The sequence below is a fragment of the Amblyomma mixtum genome, chromosome 2 (assembly GCF_055824585.1).
Source record: "Amblyomma mixtum isolate Tamu chromosome 2, ASM5582458v1, whole genome shotgun sequence".
Taxonomy (NCBI): Eukaryota; Metazoa; Arthropoda; class Arachnida; order Ixodida; family Ixodidae; genus Amblyomma; species Amblyomma mixtum.
The window spans coordinates 53,153,239-53,170,722 of NC_143013.1; the positions used below are offsets into that span (position 1 = coordinate 53,153,239).

Below are 17,484 nucleotides of genomic sequence, written 5' to 3' on the forward strand. Positions count from 1 at the left end.
CTGTGATAGGCCTACGTCCAAAATTTTCGGGGTCCTTTGAAATTCTTTGGGGTGGGGCAACTTCTGAATGCTATCGCACAGTCTTCTTTAAAATGTGATTTTTTTTCTTCTTGTCGCCGTGATATAACTGTAGGTATGCCCGCATTTCCTTGCTTGCATAGGCTCACAGTTGTCCGGAAACGCTACCTTGCTCTTTGCCTGAGGCAGTACTTCTGCCCTCCTCCTGCAACGCTCTCGAGTACTTGCTTTCTCGCGCTAAGCCTTCCTCCACTTCGCTTAAGTTAATATCTTTTAGCCTGGGCTCTTTTCTTTGTGCTCTACCCCTCGACGAACAGCGCGTGCAATATTCCAGCCTCATCATCTTCACTACGTGCCGAGCAGATACTTTTCATTTTGTTTAAGGAAGAACTTTTGCCCACCTCAGAATAGCAGAAGAATGCCTTACCAACTAGTCCAAACTTCCGGTTTCCAGCTAGGCTGCCTTTTATTTTAGATGGCAACTGCCGCGGCCTACAACATCTTCTCCTGCCTTTTCATGCCGTGTTAATAAACTACTGTAACTATATACACAGTTGAGCCGACTGCATATGCGTCTTCGATTCGTATTCTTGGAACACGCATGCTTTCTTTTAGTTTTGTTATTCCAGTCGCGGACATTGTGCCGGTACCCTAGCTGTACGAATACTTTCTCGGCCAATTTTCGTTGACCCAGAAAATTGAGAGCAGTGGTATAAGCCTACAGTGTCACACCACTGACCGGCCGCTAGAATGTGAGCACTGGCAAAGAAACAAACAATCAAGGATATTTCTTTTGTTTTCTTCGCAGTTATATTTTTACTGCACGCGCAAAGGTTACGCACTGTCCGAGATCAGATTTTGTAGATTCGCCGCGTGTTCTCGCGGACGGCTGTCAGCATGTCGTCGACATCGATATTACGCAACGATGCGAGCCACGTCGCCACATGGATCGCCATTCCTGGGTGCGACGCTTTCAGACGCCCCGATTCCTGAAAAAAAAAAAAAGATAACAAAAACCCACGAAAGAATGTTAGTGACGCGAGACCAGTGCGTACATATGGCTTCTGCGTGCATGGAACTGTAAGGATTAGCTACTAGTATTGGCTAACAATAACTCGCTGCATATATCCCATTACACATTGGCACCCGTTGAAGTCTGCAGAGAAGTAGCCCTACCCAAGATCCATGGCATTCCGACACCGCATTATGACGTTGCTCTCTGCACAGCAGTATTTGTAATGGTGGCTGTTTATAGAAACAAAGGTGTCGTACAGAGCCCCAGATTACACCGACGTCACGACGGGGGGAGAGGGTGGGGGGAGGAATCACGCTAGCCCACCAAATTAAATTAAAGATAGCCAAGTAACTGACGAATTCATCGTGGAAATCCGTGCGTACCGATTTCGGGAGGAAATACGGGGAGTCCGTCTCTAACAGCAGCCGGTCCAGGGGGATCTTCCTGGCGACCTCGACCAGCCCACCGGCATTGGGGAAGCTCACAAGGGGAGTGAGCCCAAGGCAGAGGTTGGGAAACTCCGTCAGCCAACGCTGCGCCTCCGGCCAGTCGGCGGTGAAACAGTGGCGGTGTATCGGGTAGTCCGACGGCAGCATCTGCGGAGAAGGGCAGCCAAGAGATCCACCTCGTCAGCAAGAGTGAGCAGTCGACGTATTATACCAGGCGTTTCACCTATGTTCTGCGGTTTTCTACGACATATAAGATTTGTGCAGCAAGGCAGACACCTTATACCTCTTTGAGGATGCCGATGGTGTCGGACGTGGAGTCTCGAGAGTGGATTATGAGGGGCAGCCGACCATTCAGGGCAAGCTGCAGCTGCCGCCGGAGCACCCGCTTCTGCTGGGCGTGGTCGCATTTGTTTCTGCAAAATCGAGATGAAACACTTTCCTAACCTGTGGCGATGAAGGCAGCTTCACGTTGTTAAAACTACTCAGGTCCCAACACAGGCAAGAATTATTACTGATGGCTCATGGCGCCGAAAAGTTTGTGGCATTATACACGGCGCGCTCGTGGGAATTACGGCAATAGGGAACTAGTAAAACCAGTCAAACGTAGAAGAAAAAATATTATCCACGGTTAAGAATTCAAAAGAAAAGCATGTAGCCTAGCTTGATTAAATTGCGAAATGCGGTTGTGTCTTTATTCGCGCAGCACAACAGATTAAGCCACCATATATGGTGGTTTTTTGAGCGGCTGATGGAACAGCATTGCTCTTTGATGCAGCCTACCAATGGACAGCGGCCAAAAAGTCCTACTTCCACCCCCCCCCCCCCCCCCATCCTCTCCCGCATTGAACTGGTATGCGCACTCACCTGCGGGAGTAGTCCAACCCTATTTCACCCAAGGCGACGACTTTTGGATGTTCCAGGGCCTTGATGAGGTATTCGTTCACCTCTTCGCTGTACTCGCGAGCCATGTGCGGATGACATCCAAAAGCTCCCCAGACGCCATCCTCGGCCAGGATCGGCTCCCACATGCGGCGCTGCGCAAAGACGTAAGCGCCAGTGGCAAATTAATTAATACAGAGGGTATAATTAACATCAAAAGTGGCAGGACTAGGATGAAATATAAGAACAGCTAAGGCAGGAGGAATTACGGTACATGGGTTTGTGGAGGTAGTGCAGCTTAAAGACATGGGGCGATCACCGTGCAACCCTTGCAATGCATGGTAATATTTATTTATGCATTAAAAAAAAAACGCAACTGCGAAGGTAAATAATTCCCTTTCTGCAAAGTTACCGTAGCAAAACTTCAAACTACCAGAGTATAAATAAATTACTGTTATCAGTTTCCAGTAATTTAATTGCTGCCATGGGTGCAGTGAATACATATGTAGGCGAGAGTGCTAGAATGAAATGCGATGTTTATAGACCAGAATTTTGAGCTTCTCCTGGGCGCGGCCATTTTGCACCGACTGGCGCGCCGCGGTGCGGGCGTTTCTTTGGGGACTGCGGGGCTGCGGCAGTTCAGCGGCCGCGCCTGCATATAGCCGCGCTTCGGGCGCTAAATAAACGTTGTCGAGCATACTTACGCTGCGTGGCTGTGTTGCAGGAAGTATTTACGTTATCAGAGCGATAACACTGACACGTTTTAATGACATTTAGTTTGACATTCAGGCTAATTGTGCCGGCGCTTAGAACGCGCTCGTGCTTATATCGAATTCCGTCTTGGTGCTCCACCGCAAAGAAACTATTTGTTCAATATCAAGCATTAGGTGTGCGGCTAGCATGCAGTTCCAATTCCCATGCACTCTTTCCTGCCGGCCGGCCATAAAGCACCCCCCTTCCACAAACAGGGCTTTCTTGTCGCCGCGCCAGTTTATCAACAAATTACCGCTGTGAGCTCAACTGAGTGGCAGCGCAAACAGGAAACAAATCTTGTCATGGTTTATGCAACCTGGTGCATAAAAACGTAATTTCGCTTAATTTATCAAAAGCTTGAACAGATATGAGCAGCTAATCCAGCTTTCACTAATTTTGAGGTCCGAAGTCGCGTTATTTTATTCAGGAGCTCTCGCCGCGTGTGAGAGCGTGCGTAGCCGTTTGGCTAAGTGTGGAAAATGTAAGCAAATTGCGCATATTTTCCTGTGAATAAGGTAGATACCGCACCGCTGCGGTGGCTCAGTGGTTACGGCTCTGGCCCAAAAGACGCGGGTTTGATCCCAGCCGCAGCGGCCGAATTTCGATGGAGGCGTAATTCTAGAGGCCCGTGTACTGTGCGATGTCAGTGCACGTTAAAAAACCCCAGGTGGTCGAAATTTCCGGAGCCCTTCACTACGGCGTCCTTCATAGCCTGAGTCGCTTTGGGACGTAAAACCTTAATAAACCAAACCAAACTAAGGTAGATACCAACAGCAGAAAGATACTATAGATAAACCTTTACCCCCCAGATACCTCTGACATGCGTGCGGAAAAAGCAGCTGAAATCGGTAGCGGTCGTGCTTACAATCCTGTGCATGAAATGTGTTTAATGGGAACAAGAGCAAGCTAAGCGCAAGGATGCCGAACACGTACTGGTGATCGAAAACGCGCGCTCCATCGGGACAACCTTCAGCCTGCAGCTCGCCTATCCAGTTACTACTCCACGGAGTCAAATCAATTCTGATGCATAAAATTATCATAGATGATATCGCGAGTAAAATGCGACAACAAACGACACGACAGCGCAGAAATCTGCTTAGAAGTGCCGGTTTCCAGTCCGTACACTATACCTGGTTGACTATACCCTCGGATGTCACGTTAACGACTAACTGCGCGCAAGACAACCGCAGTACTGTCTGGTAGAGGGAAAATGTGAGTAGTGACGCACAGCACACACCCTCATACGTTACCTGATGGAGCACAACAACGGCAGAAGCGAACACGTAAACATGCGTTCTATGCGCGGCGCCGGCGCGACCCGCAGTCCCTCGGGCCGCGCGCGCCGACAGATGGCGACTGGTGTCGAGAGTAGGAGCGCGCCCGCAGCCTGCGTGCGAGTTTAAAAAAATCTGGTCTATACAAGGTGTTGATATTGGCTCGGCGTTAGTCCCGCGAAGTCATTAGAGCTTAGTAATTCCACCACGTATGAGAAGACAGTAGACACGCGACAAGATTGTGTTTGAAAAAAATAATTACCTTTTGGAATGTCTGCGGATCGCAAAAATTTGTCACACAGCCTTCATAGCAATCGGGGAAGGTGTCCCGATGCTCGTCCCGGAATCCGGCATAGGTTCCCCGGTGGCCCACTTTGCGGAAGATGAGCTCCAGGTGACAGTGGGTGTCCACCAGGCCCACTCTTGACGGCAGCGAGTACGGCCACTGCTTCGTCGATTGTGGCATGACTGGAGGCGACACTGTCCGCGTGGGCTCCGAAGACGCGGCAGTGCAGGGCTCGGCCTCCTCCTCTTGCACAGCACGGGGGGCCTCGACGGACGCCCTCGGCTGCCGTGAGACGCGTCTGCGCTGGAAGACGACTTCTGCCGGCTCATCGTGCCGACTCCAGGCAGTTTGCAGGGCACAGGCGGCAGCTTCAGCGTCCTACAAGGCAAAAAATAAAGAAATAAAGAAATCTGCTTCTACGGATAGCTTTTACACGTCACTGCCGCCAACTTTGGGTGGAGTAGAGGTAGGAAACAGTCCTTTGTATAAGCGTTACGAAGTATAAGCGTTACGAAAATAAATCCCAACAGCGGAGCCCCTAGGCACCGCGCTGTTCGCATTTCTTTCTGTCGCGGCAGTACGCTCTGTGATGTAGGTAAAATGAAATACGCGTAGTGGACAGTGATTTTTTTTTCGCTGCGCAAACTTGAGAAAAAAACTGCTAGTGGATCAGGCCCACTCCGTGAAGCAGATTGTTGACGAAAAAGCCGGTACCGTAACGGCGAAATGTGTATCGCAAGTGAATGACGAGATCATTTAAGGCGTGGAATTCGAGGTAAATCCCCCCCCCCCCCCCCCCCTTTTTTTTTGGCGTGGCCATCTTCGCAAGATACTTAATTTTGGGTGGCTGAGCAGTTCGGTGCATGCAGGTTTGTTGGCCAAATAATAAGGATTTTGTTACGTGTTTCGCTGAATAATAATGGAAATAATTTTTATTTTAAGGCGACACGCGAGGCTGAAGAGAAAAACAAAAACACGCACGAAATGCGCCTACCAGCTACTTGCTATATATGGCTAAGAGAAAAACTGCTCTAGTTTGGTCAATCGCTGCAACGTAGATAAGCGGTTGGTATATTTATTTTAATGCCGATTACAGCGCACGCGCATCCCCAAAACAATTTATTTGCAGAGCCATCGCTCATTCAGGTGCAAGCAAACATTTTGACTATTTTTATTTAGAAATTTTTTACATTTAAAGCAACTTCGAAAATTGAGCCAGGCGTCACAAGTCGGAACATTGAGGCGATCACTGAACTCGCCTTACAAGCGTCTGCATAACGCCGCTACCTGTTGTTGTCAGTCTCCAAAATAAAAAATGGCAAAGACATGAGTTTCGTTAGCGCGAGCTTTACTAAACACTGCATGCTTTGTGAATTACAGTAAAAACTGCCCATAAATAATATTACGCGTGCAACATACCAAACGTGTTTAGCAAAGAAAAAAGCTTTCTTCACCCTGCCCACAGCAGTTATCCAGGCCTGCCGTTTCTCGTTCTCATCCATTTCATAGCCAACAATTCCGGACAAAAACATTTTTGAATAGGAGAGAGTGTATGAACGCATTTCTTTTCATATACTGGAAGATTTCAGTATAGCAATCTCCCATCGATAGGCTTGCATTTTTTTTTCGTATTAACGTTTTTCCTATCGTCGACTGCTCGATACGAGCGATGACAATAGAAAGGGTAGACCATTACCTTCAATATTAAGGCGGAAGCCTTTAATGTCTCATCGTTGTAAGCAGCAGTTGTCGACAGAAAATGTCACGCTTTTCAATTGGTGGAAACGGTCGTGACGTCACAGTGCGGGAATTTCAAACGGGGCCAATTGTACTTTGGCTAGTAACCATTGAACCAATTGAAGGGATCGTATAGTGATGCTCCAAGTGGGACTGAGCTTAGCCAGCGCCATGCTTAGGCTTAGCTAATTGCTTAATTACCCAATTAGCCTAATTAGCTCTACTAGTCAAGCCATATAAATAAATAAAACCGATTAAGAAATTGGTCGAGCTCAGGAATCGAACCCCGGTCTTCGGCGTGAGAGACGAGCATGCTATCCACTCCGCCATGCCAGCTCGATGGTTTGGAATGAACAAAGGCGCGTCTAGTGAATACGGTGGCCGCATTTGTTTTTCCAGTCCCGGACTACTTGCTGGCAGGTCTCGGCTTCCGCTCGGACAGGAAAAGCGTCATGGTCACATGACCTACTTGCCATAGGCTGCTTTCGAACACGGCGCCAGAGCCGGGCTCCCCCTCGGTTACCGTACAAGGTCGCTGTCATCTGCTAGCAGACGATGCAAGCCACGGCCACTACGACGCCGAAGCAACGCCGTGCGCTCGATCATGATACTAAGTCGATTTAAAGACTGTACTGTCAGCTTAGCGTAGGTGCATTACAGAACTCAGCTTCGGAGGTATGCTCGCCGCTACTGCTTGCGGCGAAGTTCGCACAAAGTAGCCCAACTCGTTGCGGAAAGGCGGATAGACGAATAGACGAAAGCCTCCGCAAAAATGTTGACAACAAGCTCTATAGCGGCAGTGGTTCACCTGCGATGCTTTCAGGTAAGCGTACAGACAGCATGTGGCAAAACAAGCGAACAAGAACCTCTTGACGACACGAGCAAACAATACGCGCTCGCAGCTCCGAACGCGCGTCCGTGTGCGGTGGATTTCAAGAAAATAAACGAAGATGCAAGAACAAAAAGTCTTGCGATGGCTCGGAGAGGAGCTACGGAGCTCATGTGAAGGTTTAACGCATGATATCGACCTCCAGGAACACGAAAAGCACTCAAAATGCACACGGAGTCTAACTTAATATGGCTGCCAGCGCGGCGCGCAGCTATCGTCTGCTGCCTTCTCAGCAGCCCCAAGCAGCCCGCGGACTGCCATAGGCTAAAAACGAACGCGTTGCTATGGCGATGCAAGCAGGTGGGCGGAGCTTTCGGACTGCCCGAGAAAAACAAATACCGGACTCGAGTCCGCAAGTAGTCCCGGACAGTCCGGGACTGAAAAACAAATGCGCCCGGTGTCTTCACTCACTCTCATCCTCCTCCATTCCCTTCCGGCGAGGTTTAGGTGTCCACTGACAAATGAGAGACAGATACATTTCCTTTCCTCAAAAACCAATTTACCGACGAGCGAGGCGTAGAACCGAATGGGTGATGGCGTTCTATGGACTCCTTGGCAGCGTTGCAAGACGCTGTCGCGTTCCACTCTTAGGGGCGAAGCTTAACATCTTAACCACACCTCAGTGACCACACTTTAGGTCAAAAAAGTGCCCCCCCTGAATTTTGTGAGACAGTTACTGCGTAATTTCCTTTCCTCAAATACAATTTTCATTCTCTTCATTACGGCTCCTCTTTATCTATCTTCTTTCACTCACACTTCCTCCCTTCCTTACGGTGCGGTTCAGGTGTCGACCGAGATGACAGATTTACTGCTCCATTTCCTTGGCTCAAAAAACGTTGCGTTCAAAGGGCAAGGCATCCGCCGAAACGGGTGGTGGGGTTCCGTAGACTCCCTGGCAGCGCTACAACGCGCTGTCGCGTTCCACTCCTAAAGGCGAAGCTTAAGCATCATTAATTAGCAGTTAATTAGTATTCAGGCATTAATCAGTAATTGACCATTAATTAGTGATTTGTCATCACTTAGTAATTAGTACTCAATTATATGTGACGCCACCAGTGCCACAGAAACAACGAAGGTGGTGCGGGAAACGCTTCCGCCTCTACCCACTTTAGACAGTCAAAGTGCCCCCTGAATTTTTTCCATTACTGTACGTTACAATTTTTCAATATTAATATTTTTCCCAAGAATGTAGGGCATGTCCAGGAAATCTGTAGAATTCCACGGGCAGTCCTTGGCCGTTGATGTTCAGAGAACTATTCTGACAGCCTCTGACACAACAAGTTTCTCCACTCTTAGAACGACGCGGAATTTCAGCCATGACTCACAGCGAGCTGCAACAATACTTTTGTGCGCCCGCGAGCAGGACGGCACGAGCTCACAATGAAACAGTGAATGCGGTCCGCCGAAGACGTGCCCGGACAGAAACGCCAAAATGACCGGCAGGGGAGAAGAGGCGCTGGTGCAGTCGGAGAAAACTTCAGGTGCGCTTCCCTTCTACGCATACAGGCGTACGCCGCAGCCTGTCTGCGGATGCGCGAGCAGATGGCAGCGGGGCCCAGATATCTGTACATGTCAGATATCGGCACCTGCTGACGGGTGCTAGCACGCGCGTCAGAAGCGGGGTCCGGTTTACAAGTATCGGAGGACCGCGGGGCTCTTTCCTTCGTGGCTAGAAGCTTTTTCTTGTTCTCCCAAATTTTCTTGGAATCCTTGCAGCTTCCCAACTATCTTTTGTTCACGGTTTGGCATTTTTTTTAGGCGGCTCGCGAGGGAAGCGAGCCAGCACCAGGACCATGAGATGCATGCCACTTTTCGACGTCCGTTGCGGCGCGTGCTGCGTACGCCGAGTTAGCATTGTATAGAATGTGATTGGCCAATCGAGAAGGCGGCAACCCTCGTCGGCACCTTGTATTCCTCGAGCACAATGCTCTCGACAGACCCGTCACCGGCGTCTTTCCTTTGGACGAATAAAGTTATAAGCCGGTTATGTTAAAACATGTGTATGCAGCATGATGCACTTTGTTGCAACAGCCGCTTAACATGCAAATCGGCGCGCGCACACACCCCAGTCGAGTTCACGAAAAGAACACACGTGCGTTTCACTTAGCTTCCGAGAGGTTGCAGCATTTAACTGCGATGTGCTGTTTGAGAATGAACAACTTGCAGAATAACGAGCGCCCTCTACAATTTTCCAACCAAAAACTCTCGTACGCAGACGGCAATCTCGCATTCTTCTTCGAAAAGGGAGAGGAGAGACGTCCCTTTATCTGTATGGGAGGGAAATTGTTGAAAGGACACAATAGAGCCGAGGCGCGAACGACAGGAGCGGGTCGAGACAGGTACTCGTCAAGGGAATGCATCATTGTAACCTTTGCACAGCTTTCCTTTACACTCTACCTCGAAAGCTGGCAATGTCCGGCGGGGCTTCAGGTTCACGGAGATTTGGTGGCAGCCCCGCACACCTTTTCGAAGAAGGACACAGTGCAGGGCTGCTGACTCACCTCCCCTCGCGCTAACCCCTTCAGGCAGCAGGGCAGGAGGCGAAAACGTGTCTGTGAACGAGGGTTTTTGGTTGGAAAACATTTTCCTGTAAGTCAGCTTTCCCGCAAGGCTAGCAGATAACCAGGCCTGCACTGGACCATTCGTTTTGGAAGCTGCCAGTGTCAAGCTACGCTTGAACTGTCGGAACTGGCGCCAAAGCGGATAAAGAAAACAGCCAGACTATTGCCGCCTTTTTTGGAACCAAAGTTGACAGCCGCTTTTGACACAGATTGCTCCCTGGGCGGCGCCATTTTGTTCACTGATGTGCTGCGTATCCCACCACTAGACAGCAGACAAACTTACGCACGTAGGATCTCCTCCGAGAAGCAGTTTGCAAAGGAAAAACGACCACGAGGGCACTGACATGCTCGCACAAATCTTCAAGCCACAGTGTAGCATAGAAACAGCTACAGGCCTCAGGAAACGAAAGAATCTTTCAAAACACGTGCATGGCGAATCACTGGAACACGGGAACGGATGCACCGAACTGCAGGTGCATTAATCCATAGACACAGCGGCCATCTGAGACACAGAACGAAGCACTCGCGTTGTAGGTTAAGGTGTTGAATAAAATCAAACAGCAATTAATAAAAAACACAAGGCTGCCTACCTCGTCTGACCGCAGACAGTGCTTCGTGTAGGTACTCGGGCCGTGCCACGAAAGAGCGCCCGGCATGTTGTCCTCCTGGGAACAGGGCTGCGTCTCGTGGAAGTATTTCTCGAAAACGGAGAGTGGCTGCTCGTCCTCCGATGACTCGTCGCCTGTCGAACATCCTGCCGTAGTTCCGGCTTGTCTGTCACCAGGCCTTGCGAGTTCAGGCGACGATTGGGGTTCAGTTGCAGACGAGACCGGGAGAATCTGCGGCGAGATGTCCTCTTGAGATTGGCAACGGCGAAGCATGACCTCGTACTCGTCCCAGGATTCGGAATCCGAGCAGCAATCCCAAGTGTCGTCGCTCCCGTCGAATTCAGCAAGTGGCTGGAGTACACCCATGGCTGCCCGCCTGCTCGGAGTCATTAAAAAAAAAGAGACATGTTGCAACTGGTTATTCATGTCCAATAGCTTCGCGCTAACTTGATCATAAGAGAAAACCAGCCTTCCTATTTGGAACCTGAATTCTTTTGGTGCAAACGAAACAAAGGTCAAGTCAAAACAGGACAGATGCTCAGGGCTGAATCTACTCGTACTGAGCTCGCGAAAAATATATCGCTTACAGCAGTATCAGGACACGAAAGGCCCGTGAGATGGTCTACTTTTACTGAAATCTGCTCTTTGTGAAATAAGCACTCATACATACGCAAACGATGAACGCAGCCGCCAGAAATGATGCAGTCGTTAACGACGATGGACAGAAGGCTGTTCCCTCTTACCGCGGCCGAGTCGGAAGAAAAATAATCAGTGAGTGTATAAGTACGAACAAGTTGCTCTCTTGAAGGAAAACCACTCAACTGCAACGGAAGCAGCAGTTAGTGCAGCTTTAAATAACTATCAGGGTACCCTACCAGGCGAAATGGAAGGGTCAAAAACCAGATGAGGAGAAAGAACCGGGGGAAGAAGAACCGGTTCTATGAAAGGAACCGGTCGCTTCGTCAATCCTCTCTCTCTCCTTCAGGGCAGCGCTTGAGAGGAGGAGTTTCTAAGCTAAGCTTCTAGCCTTTTCCATATGCCTTCTACGCCCTCCTTTGTTCTCCCCACTCCCCTCTCTGAAAGCCTGCGCATGCCCCGGAGCAAACTTTCTTGGTCCCTTCGGAGAATCCATTTCCCGCTCGTGAATACCAGCCGTTCCCGTGTTTCGCAAGTCGTTTCGGGGAAGCATGATCAGAGCTAAAGACAGCTTCTTCATCCATCCAGCACAGCGAGTGGGCCAGTGGATTTTCCTTGTGAAAGGACCCCTTCCAACCAGTGGCGTCGGCCGATTCTCAAGACCCTGCTAGCGTGACAAAGCAAGTAGTGGTAGATGAAAGGGTATCATCCCTTCCCTCCATGGTCGCGGACAGTCCCCTCTCTCCACTGTGGCGCCGCTCCCTACATTGTCACGCTAGCAGGGCCATGAGAATGGGCTGATGGTACTGGTTGGAAGACCGTCCTTTGGCAGGGAAAAGCTGGCTGGCGGGGTGTCACAAAATTCGGCGCATTTTAGAAACAAAGAAAGAAAAACCGCAGCGCGCACGGCGTCTCGCCGGCGCGAGCCCAACGGGAGAGAGGGAAAGCCCCCGCCGAGCGCGTGCCTCTCTCTCCACCGCCACGGCATGCGCCGAAGGAATGAGTCATCCACGCCGATTTGTGTAGAACGTGCGAGTCCTCCCTACTGTTAATCGGGGGAAGAGGAGGAAGCCTTGCGTACGCTAAGACATGTCCCCCTCCTCTGCACTCGGACGTCGGCTACGCCGCCACGACGGCGCCACGCTAGAACACGCTGGAACCTTCGCGAAACGACTCCTGACTCTGACCAATGGGGACGCGCGGCCGGCGAGAGAAAGAAAGGGAAACTACACTGGAGATGCTGCGTGTATGTGCGCGCCTACTTTGGCGCGTACAACAAACAGACGGGAGAGCGAGCCTATAAAAGAAGGCGTCGACCGCTGTCAAGTCAGTCCGGACCGCCGTTTAAGCTTCATCGAAGCGCGCCCGTTCGACTCCCGGGAAAACACCACTCGGCCAGCATCGGACCAACGAGACAACGTTCGCCAGTCTGCGGGACGGCATCGTCGTGGAACTCTGGTCGTCGGACTGCCGCAGTGCCCGGTGAACAAATTGTGTTTTGTTTGTTTACCTCTCTCTGTGTTAGTGCACTTTAGGTGCATATTGCCTTTGTACTGTAGTCTCTCTTTCGAGGTTAACTTTGCACGAGTTGCATTTTTTTTTATTAATCACTTTGTATGTGTTTGTACTAGTGATTGTGTAATCCTCTGTATCGTCTCTTGGCTGTATAAACTTTGTTTTGTTTTGTAAACCTCTGGCTCCGACCCATTCTCTGGCTTGCGACCAGCGAAAGCTGGGCACCGAACGCCCAAAAACCTCTTGTCACTTGGTAGCTGGTCTCCGCTGAGTTTGCCACGCTGAGTCGAGGGCATCTCCTTTGAGTCCGAGACCGCTAACCCCACACGCTCTAAGGGTGTCTGGGAGCTTCCCACGTAAAAGTGCGCGAAGTCTGGGTGACACGGGGAAAAGCTGGCGTCAGGGCTGGTTCACGATTTACGGCAGTAAAAATTGCTGCATACCTGTAATGATGCAAAAAAAGATCAGCGTGGCTGAAATGCGCACTGCAGACAGTCACTGAAACTTCGTATTCTTGCTTTCTTCTCGTTTTTTTTTTATTTTGCTTGTCTAACAGTCGTGTATGGCGGTGTATGTGCTGAAGTGAGGTGGAAAGCGGCGCGAATGGGTGTGAACTCAGCATGCGACACCTTGAGATGCTAGTAGCACGAATCGGATACCATGAATCGGATAAGATTAAAAAATTATCTCGGTGTCCGTGTTCGCTTCCTGCGCATGCATACCTCGACCGTTTCTCCGTCGCCTTCATTTCTTGGTGGACTAGCAGCCGCCTCGGTACGTTTCGCAACTGCGGAACCACACCGTCAGCAGCCGAACGTCTCGCATGCATACCAAGCTATAGCCTCACCGTCGGCGTCGATTATGTCGCTCATGCGACACCTGTGCAGAGAGGGGTTGTGCGGTGACAGACTAAGCCGTGCATGTCTTAGCGACGCCGCATATAACAAGGCCTGCATTGAGAGCTTCTTCGCCTAAAGCTGCACATTCCCACGAAAGTTTAAATGCAGCGTAGCGCAAGGCTAACCTGGACCTTTTTCTCCTGGAAGAAAGAAGCGTGAGCGTCACTCTGCAACGAAAAATATTTAAGAAGACGACGGGCGAGGACAACAAGCTCACAGAAAAGAATCGACCCATATGTGTCGCATTTAAAGGAACAAAACAATAAATTTTAAGCATGCACTCAATTTTTCTCGGCACATTTCTGAAAGCTTGCTTTGTAAGGTGCTTGATTCTGAAATGGTTTTGTTAGAAACGCTGTAGAAGATTTTGAGCGATAATTCTTTGATCAGTACGTGCGCCAGTTTCTCTGTATGTATCATGGACGCCGGAAACCATAAGAGAGCCCGATGGCGAATTATTCTTTGCAAAATTAATGTACCAAAAAGAGATAACATTATCCACCAGACAGCAATTAGACTTTTTTGTATAAGATAGGTCCATTTTAGTTTCCACTGCCAAAGCTGCTGCGGCACTGTGAAGTATGCCTCGTCGATTAATGATTTAGTGGACCTTGTTCTGCGCAATAGCTCGCCTCGAAGGTAGAAATTCTCCATCCTGCGGGATTTAGTGACCTGCTGTCTGCTCAACTAATGGCGTAGCCGCTTCCGCGTTACTCCTGAAGAGGGAATGCATAAGCTTAATGACAGCTGCCCAATGCTGGGCGCTTGCACCGTTCATCGGCGGATAAAACTCACGATGTTATTAGTCCGAAATCACTCATACGCTCACCAACACTGACCATGAATCGTGTCTCAATGTTTGTTGTGCCGTTGTCTAGCCACAGCGAAGTCATGTTAAGTTAAAAGAAATCAAATAAATATCGACGACTGGCTATCCCTGGAGCCGAATGCGCCGCGGTATAAACTGCAATACACTCCGGAGCTTCTCATTGCACGTCGTGGTTTGCTCTAACTTCTCTTTGCGGCGCGAACAGATAAAGCCAGCTTAACCTGATGAGAGCGTAATCCGAGTCTAATATCGTCGCCAGACCTGCCGATACCTATCAAAGAAAAAAAAGCCATGAGCAAACCAGGCTAAACACGTGCTGTCGCACGTCTACTCGGCTTAAATACGTTAAAACCATACCAATTTTCTGCGACAGCTCGTTCAGACGATGAGGTGCTTTGCTGCTGAAAAAGGAACTTAATCGCTCAAATTAACCGAAACTCAAGACCGCTAGGCTATAAACGCGAAAATTAAACGACGGCCTGACGCACTGCAAAGGAGGAGAGCCGCTCACGGGATACCCCTTCCTTCGCCACGCAGGCGCTGCGGAGAGATGGCGCCACGGCATGTCCTCGCGCGATGACGCGAACCTCGTCCAAGACGGCAAATCAAGTGTTCAAGGTACACCCTCTTCCGCGAAGGAGCTGTGGTGTAACCACGCCTATACATGCGTGATGCCTCCACGGATACCTCCCTCAGCGCCCCTGGCGGATCACAGCAGATCGGGGCCACTTCAGTGGATGCAAATTCTGAAGCCTCTGCGACGACAACGACCCGTGGCGGCTGAAGGCTTTTAGTAGTCATGGTGGGGCCCCGACCGCTTAACGGGTTCTTGCGTTGCACACGCGTATCCTACCACACTAAAGAGTGGCTATCCTGCGGCCGGGACTGCGAAGGACGGCCGCAATAGTCGAATTCCATGGAGGCGAAATTCTAGCCCGTGTACTGTAAGATGTCAGTGCACGTTGAAGAACCCAAGGCGGCCGAAATTTCCGGAGCCCTTCACTACGGCGGCCCTCAGCCTGAGTCGCTTTGGGACGATAAACCCCCATAAACCAAACCAACTTGTCGCAGATGTGCGGGTTCGCGCTCTGCTTAGTCGCCAAAGAAGCGTAACGATGTCGTCTGGAATGAGGCTTATGTACTCTAGGCCCCGAACATCTATGGGCAGTTCACGGGGATCTTCCAGGATATCACTGGTTACCGTCTGCGAAGTGATCGACACAGGTGGGGCTGTGGGAAAGGTCTAGTGTAAGAAGGAACGCACCGTACCTCTGCGAGGATTCCAGTTGTATCGGGCGTGGACTGAACATCGAAGGGCATAGTCGCCCATGCAGGACGTGGTCGTACCTGTCCCTGCACAAGTGATGCCAGTGGTACGCGCGTCAATTAGGTGACGCTACACAGGCACACACCGAGACCGGCGCGTGCAGGAACCAGCATGAATAAAATGGCCGTGCAATCGAGGACCATACCGCAGCAATGCGTTTGAAATTTTTGCCATTTCAGCAAGGAAACTGTCGCCGTATGCAGGAAAGCAAAAAAAAAAGCAAGAGGATTAATTTTTTTTTACCTGAAAAGTTATGGTGGTTTGCGCATATATGTATTGTGAATGACGCAGCAGTTTCAAAGCACTAGACTGAACGCACCTCTTTGAGGGTGAAGGCGAGCGCCGAGTTGCGGCCTTGTGTAGCCGCGAGTATAGCCGGGCAGTGCGAAACATGGCGCAGCTTGGGTACACGCTGCTGCTTGTTATATGCCTGCAAAATTGAAGCTGTACGTGAGTGCTTTGAAAGATAGTTGCGCACACCGGCGTCTTGATATATAGACCGGAAAGCAAGAACGAACACGGGCGCCACACTGACAACTGCAGTGTAAATGCGCTTGTCACGGGTAGAAGTAACAAAAATCTGATAAGTACCCGGAAAACCTCACACGCAGTGGAACTCGCTGAAGTCAAAGATATCGCTTTGTTCTAGCATACAAGTGGTCGTAAACTGAAAAAAAAAAGAAGGGATTTTTCATAAGGTGAATGAAACAGTCCTATCACAGTTGGCAAAAACGGGTCCGCAAAAAGGTTCCGCGCTATATCCGTGTTTTTTCGTTTTTTTTTGCTCTAATCAATCAACTAATCATTCTACCGAGATACTTTTTTTGCGCAGCATCCCCACATCATCCTCTCGCGTACAACCACTGGTTTCATGCTACCTATTCTTAGAATGTCACAACTACTGCGGACACTGTTTTGCGGCCACCTTTTGCGGAGACGACGCCGCTGACAGAGTTTTTCACATTAAAAACACAGCAACTACCCCCCCCCCCCCCCACCCCCACCAACGTTACTAGATTACCCTAGTTACGTTACTAGATTACCCGAGTAACGTTGCCCACAACATCTTCCAGTGCAATCTAAAAGAACACGACAGAGATTGGTGGGCGTACTCACTTATATCAGGATTTTCTATTCCTTGCTTCCCGAGGGCGACAAGTTTGGCTGTTCTAGCTAACCGTCGGTGAGCTGCTGGCGGTGACCTGAAGAGGCATGTGCAGATTGCAGCCCAGCGATCGCGACGCATCACCGGACAAGAACTTCTGCGTGTGACGCTGGCCAGAGATGACAGTGAAACCACTGTCTACAGATGCACAACAAGTTCTGCGGTGAACGAAGCGATACAAGGTTCATAAAGACGAAACAGGAAGGCATGAATATCGAAAATAGCATCGCTTAACTAACGCGCCACCATTGAAGAGTGTACTCAGCGCTTCTGCAGTCGTCACAGTGCAAACACAGATAAGATAATTTTCTGCTGGAGACACCCGCCGTCACCACTCTCACGTTCCCGGGTCGTTAAAGCACCCCATTAAGAATCGCGTCTGACAAGCGCGACGCCGAAAAACGGAAGCATGAAAGAACGTTTCCTACGCGTTCTAGAACACGGACAACGCATCAAATTGGCACAGTACCATAGTCGGATACAACTCAAGTACGAACCGGCTTTTCTCGGTCAAAGGGCCCCCTCCCAGCCAATGGCGTCGGCGGATTCTCATGAACCTGCTATATACAGCATGACAATGCAGAGAGGGTACTATCCCCGAACACGGAAAGAGGGGACTATATTCTTTCGTCTGCCACTCCTTG

At 50.0% G+C, this 17,484-nt stretch overlaps 1 protein-coding gene across 4 annotated transcripts; it reads right to left on the reverse strand.

Moving 5' to 3' along the window:
• Positions 1-850: 850 nt before the first annotated feature.
• Positions 851-17,233, reverse strand: LOC149359367 (3'-5' RNA nuclease TATDN2-like). 4 transcript variants are annotated; one of them, XM_089569038.1, is made up of 11 exons: positions 16,792-17,233; positions 16,267-16,342; positions 15,995-16,105; positions 15,821-15,862; positions 15,618-15,701; positions 10,452-10,845; positions 4,651-5,052; positions 2,347-2,516; positions 1,766-1,895; positions 1,417-1,629; positions 851-1,007 (listed from the first exon to the last, which is right to left on the reverse strand). In XM_089569038.1, the coding sequence occupies exons 3-11, from the start codon at positions 16,066-16,068 to the stop codon at positions 870-872; spliced, it is 1,647 nt and encodes a 548-aa protein (XP_089425164.1). In that variant the 5' UTR covers positions 16,069-16,105; positions 16,267-16,342; positions 16,792-17,233; the 3' UTR covers positions 851-869. The 4 variants fall into 4 exon arrangements, with proteins under 4 accessions (XP_089425164.1, XP_089425166.1, XP_089425167.1 ...); XM_089569040.1 differs by lacking the exons at positions 16,267-16,342; positions 16,792-17,233 and having other exon boundaries at positions 15,613-15,701; positions 15,995-16,086; XM_089569041.1 differs by lacking the exons at positions 15,821-15,862; positions 15,995-16,105; positions 16,267-16,342.
• Between the last annotated feature and the right edge of the window lie 251 nt (positions 17,234-17,484).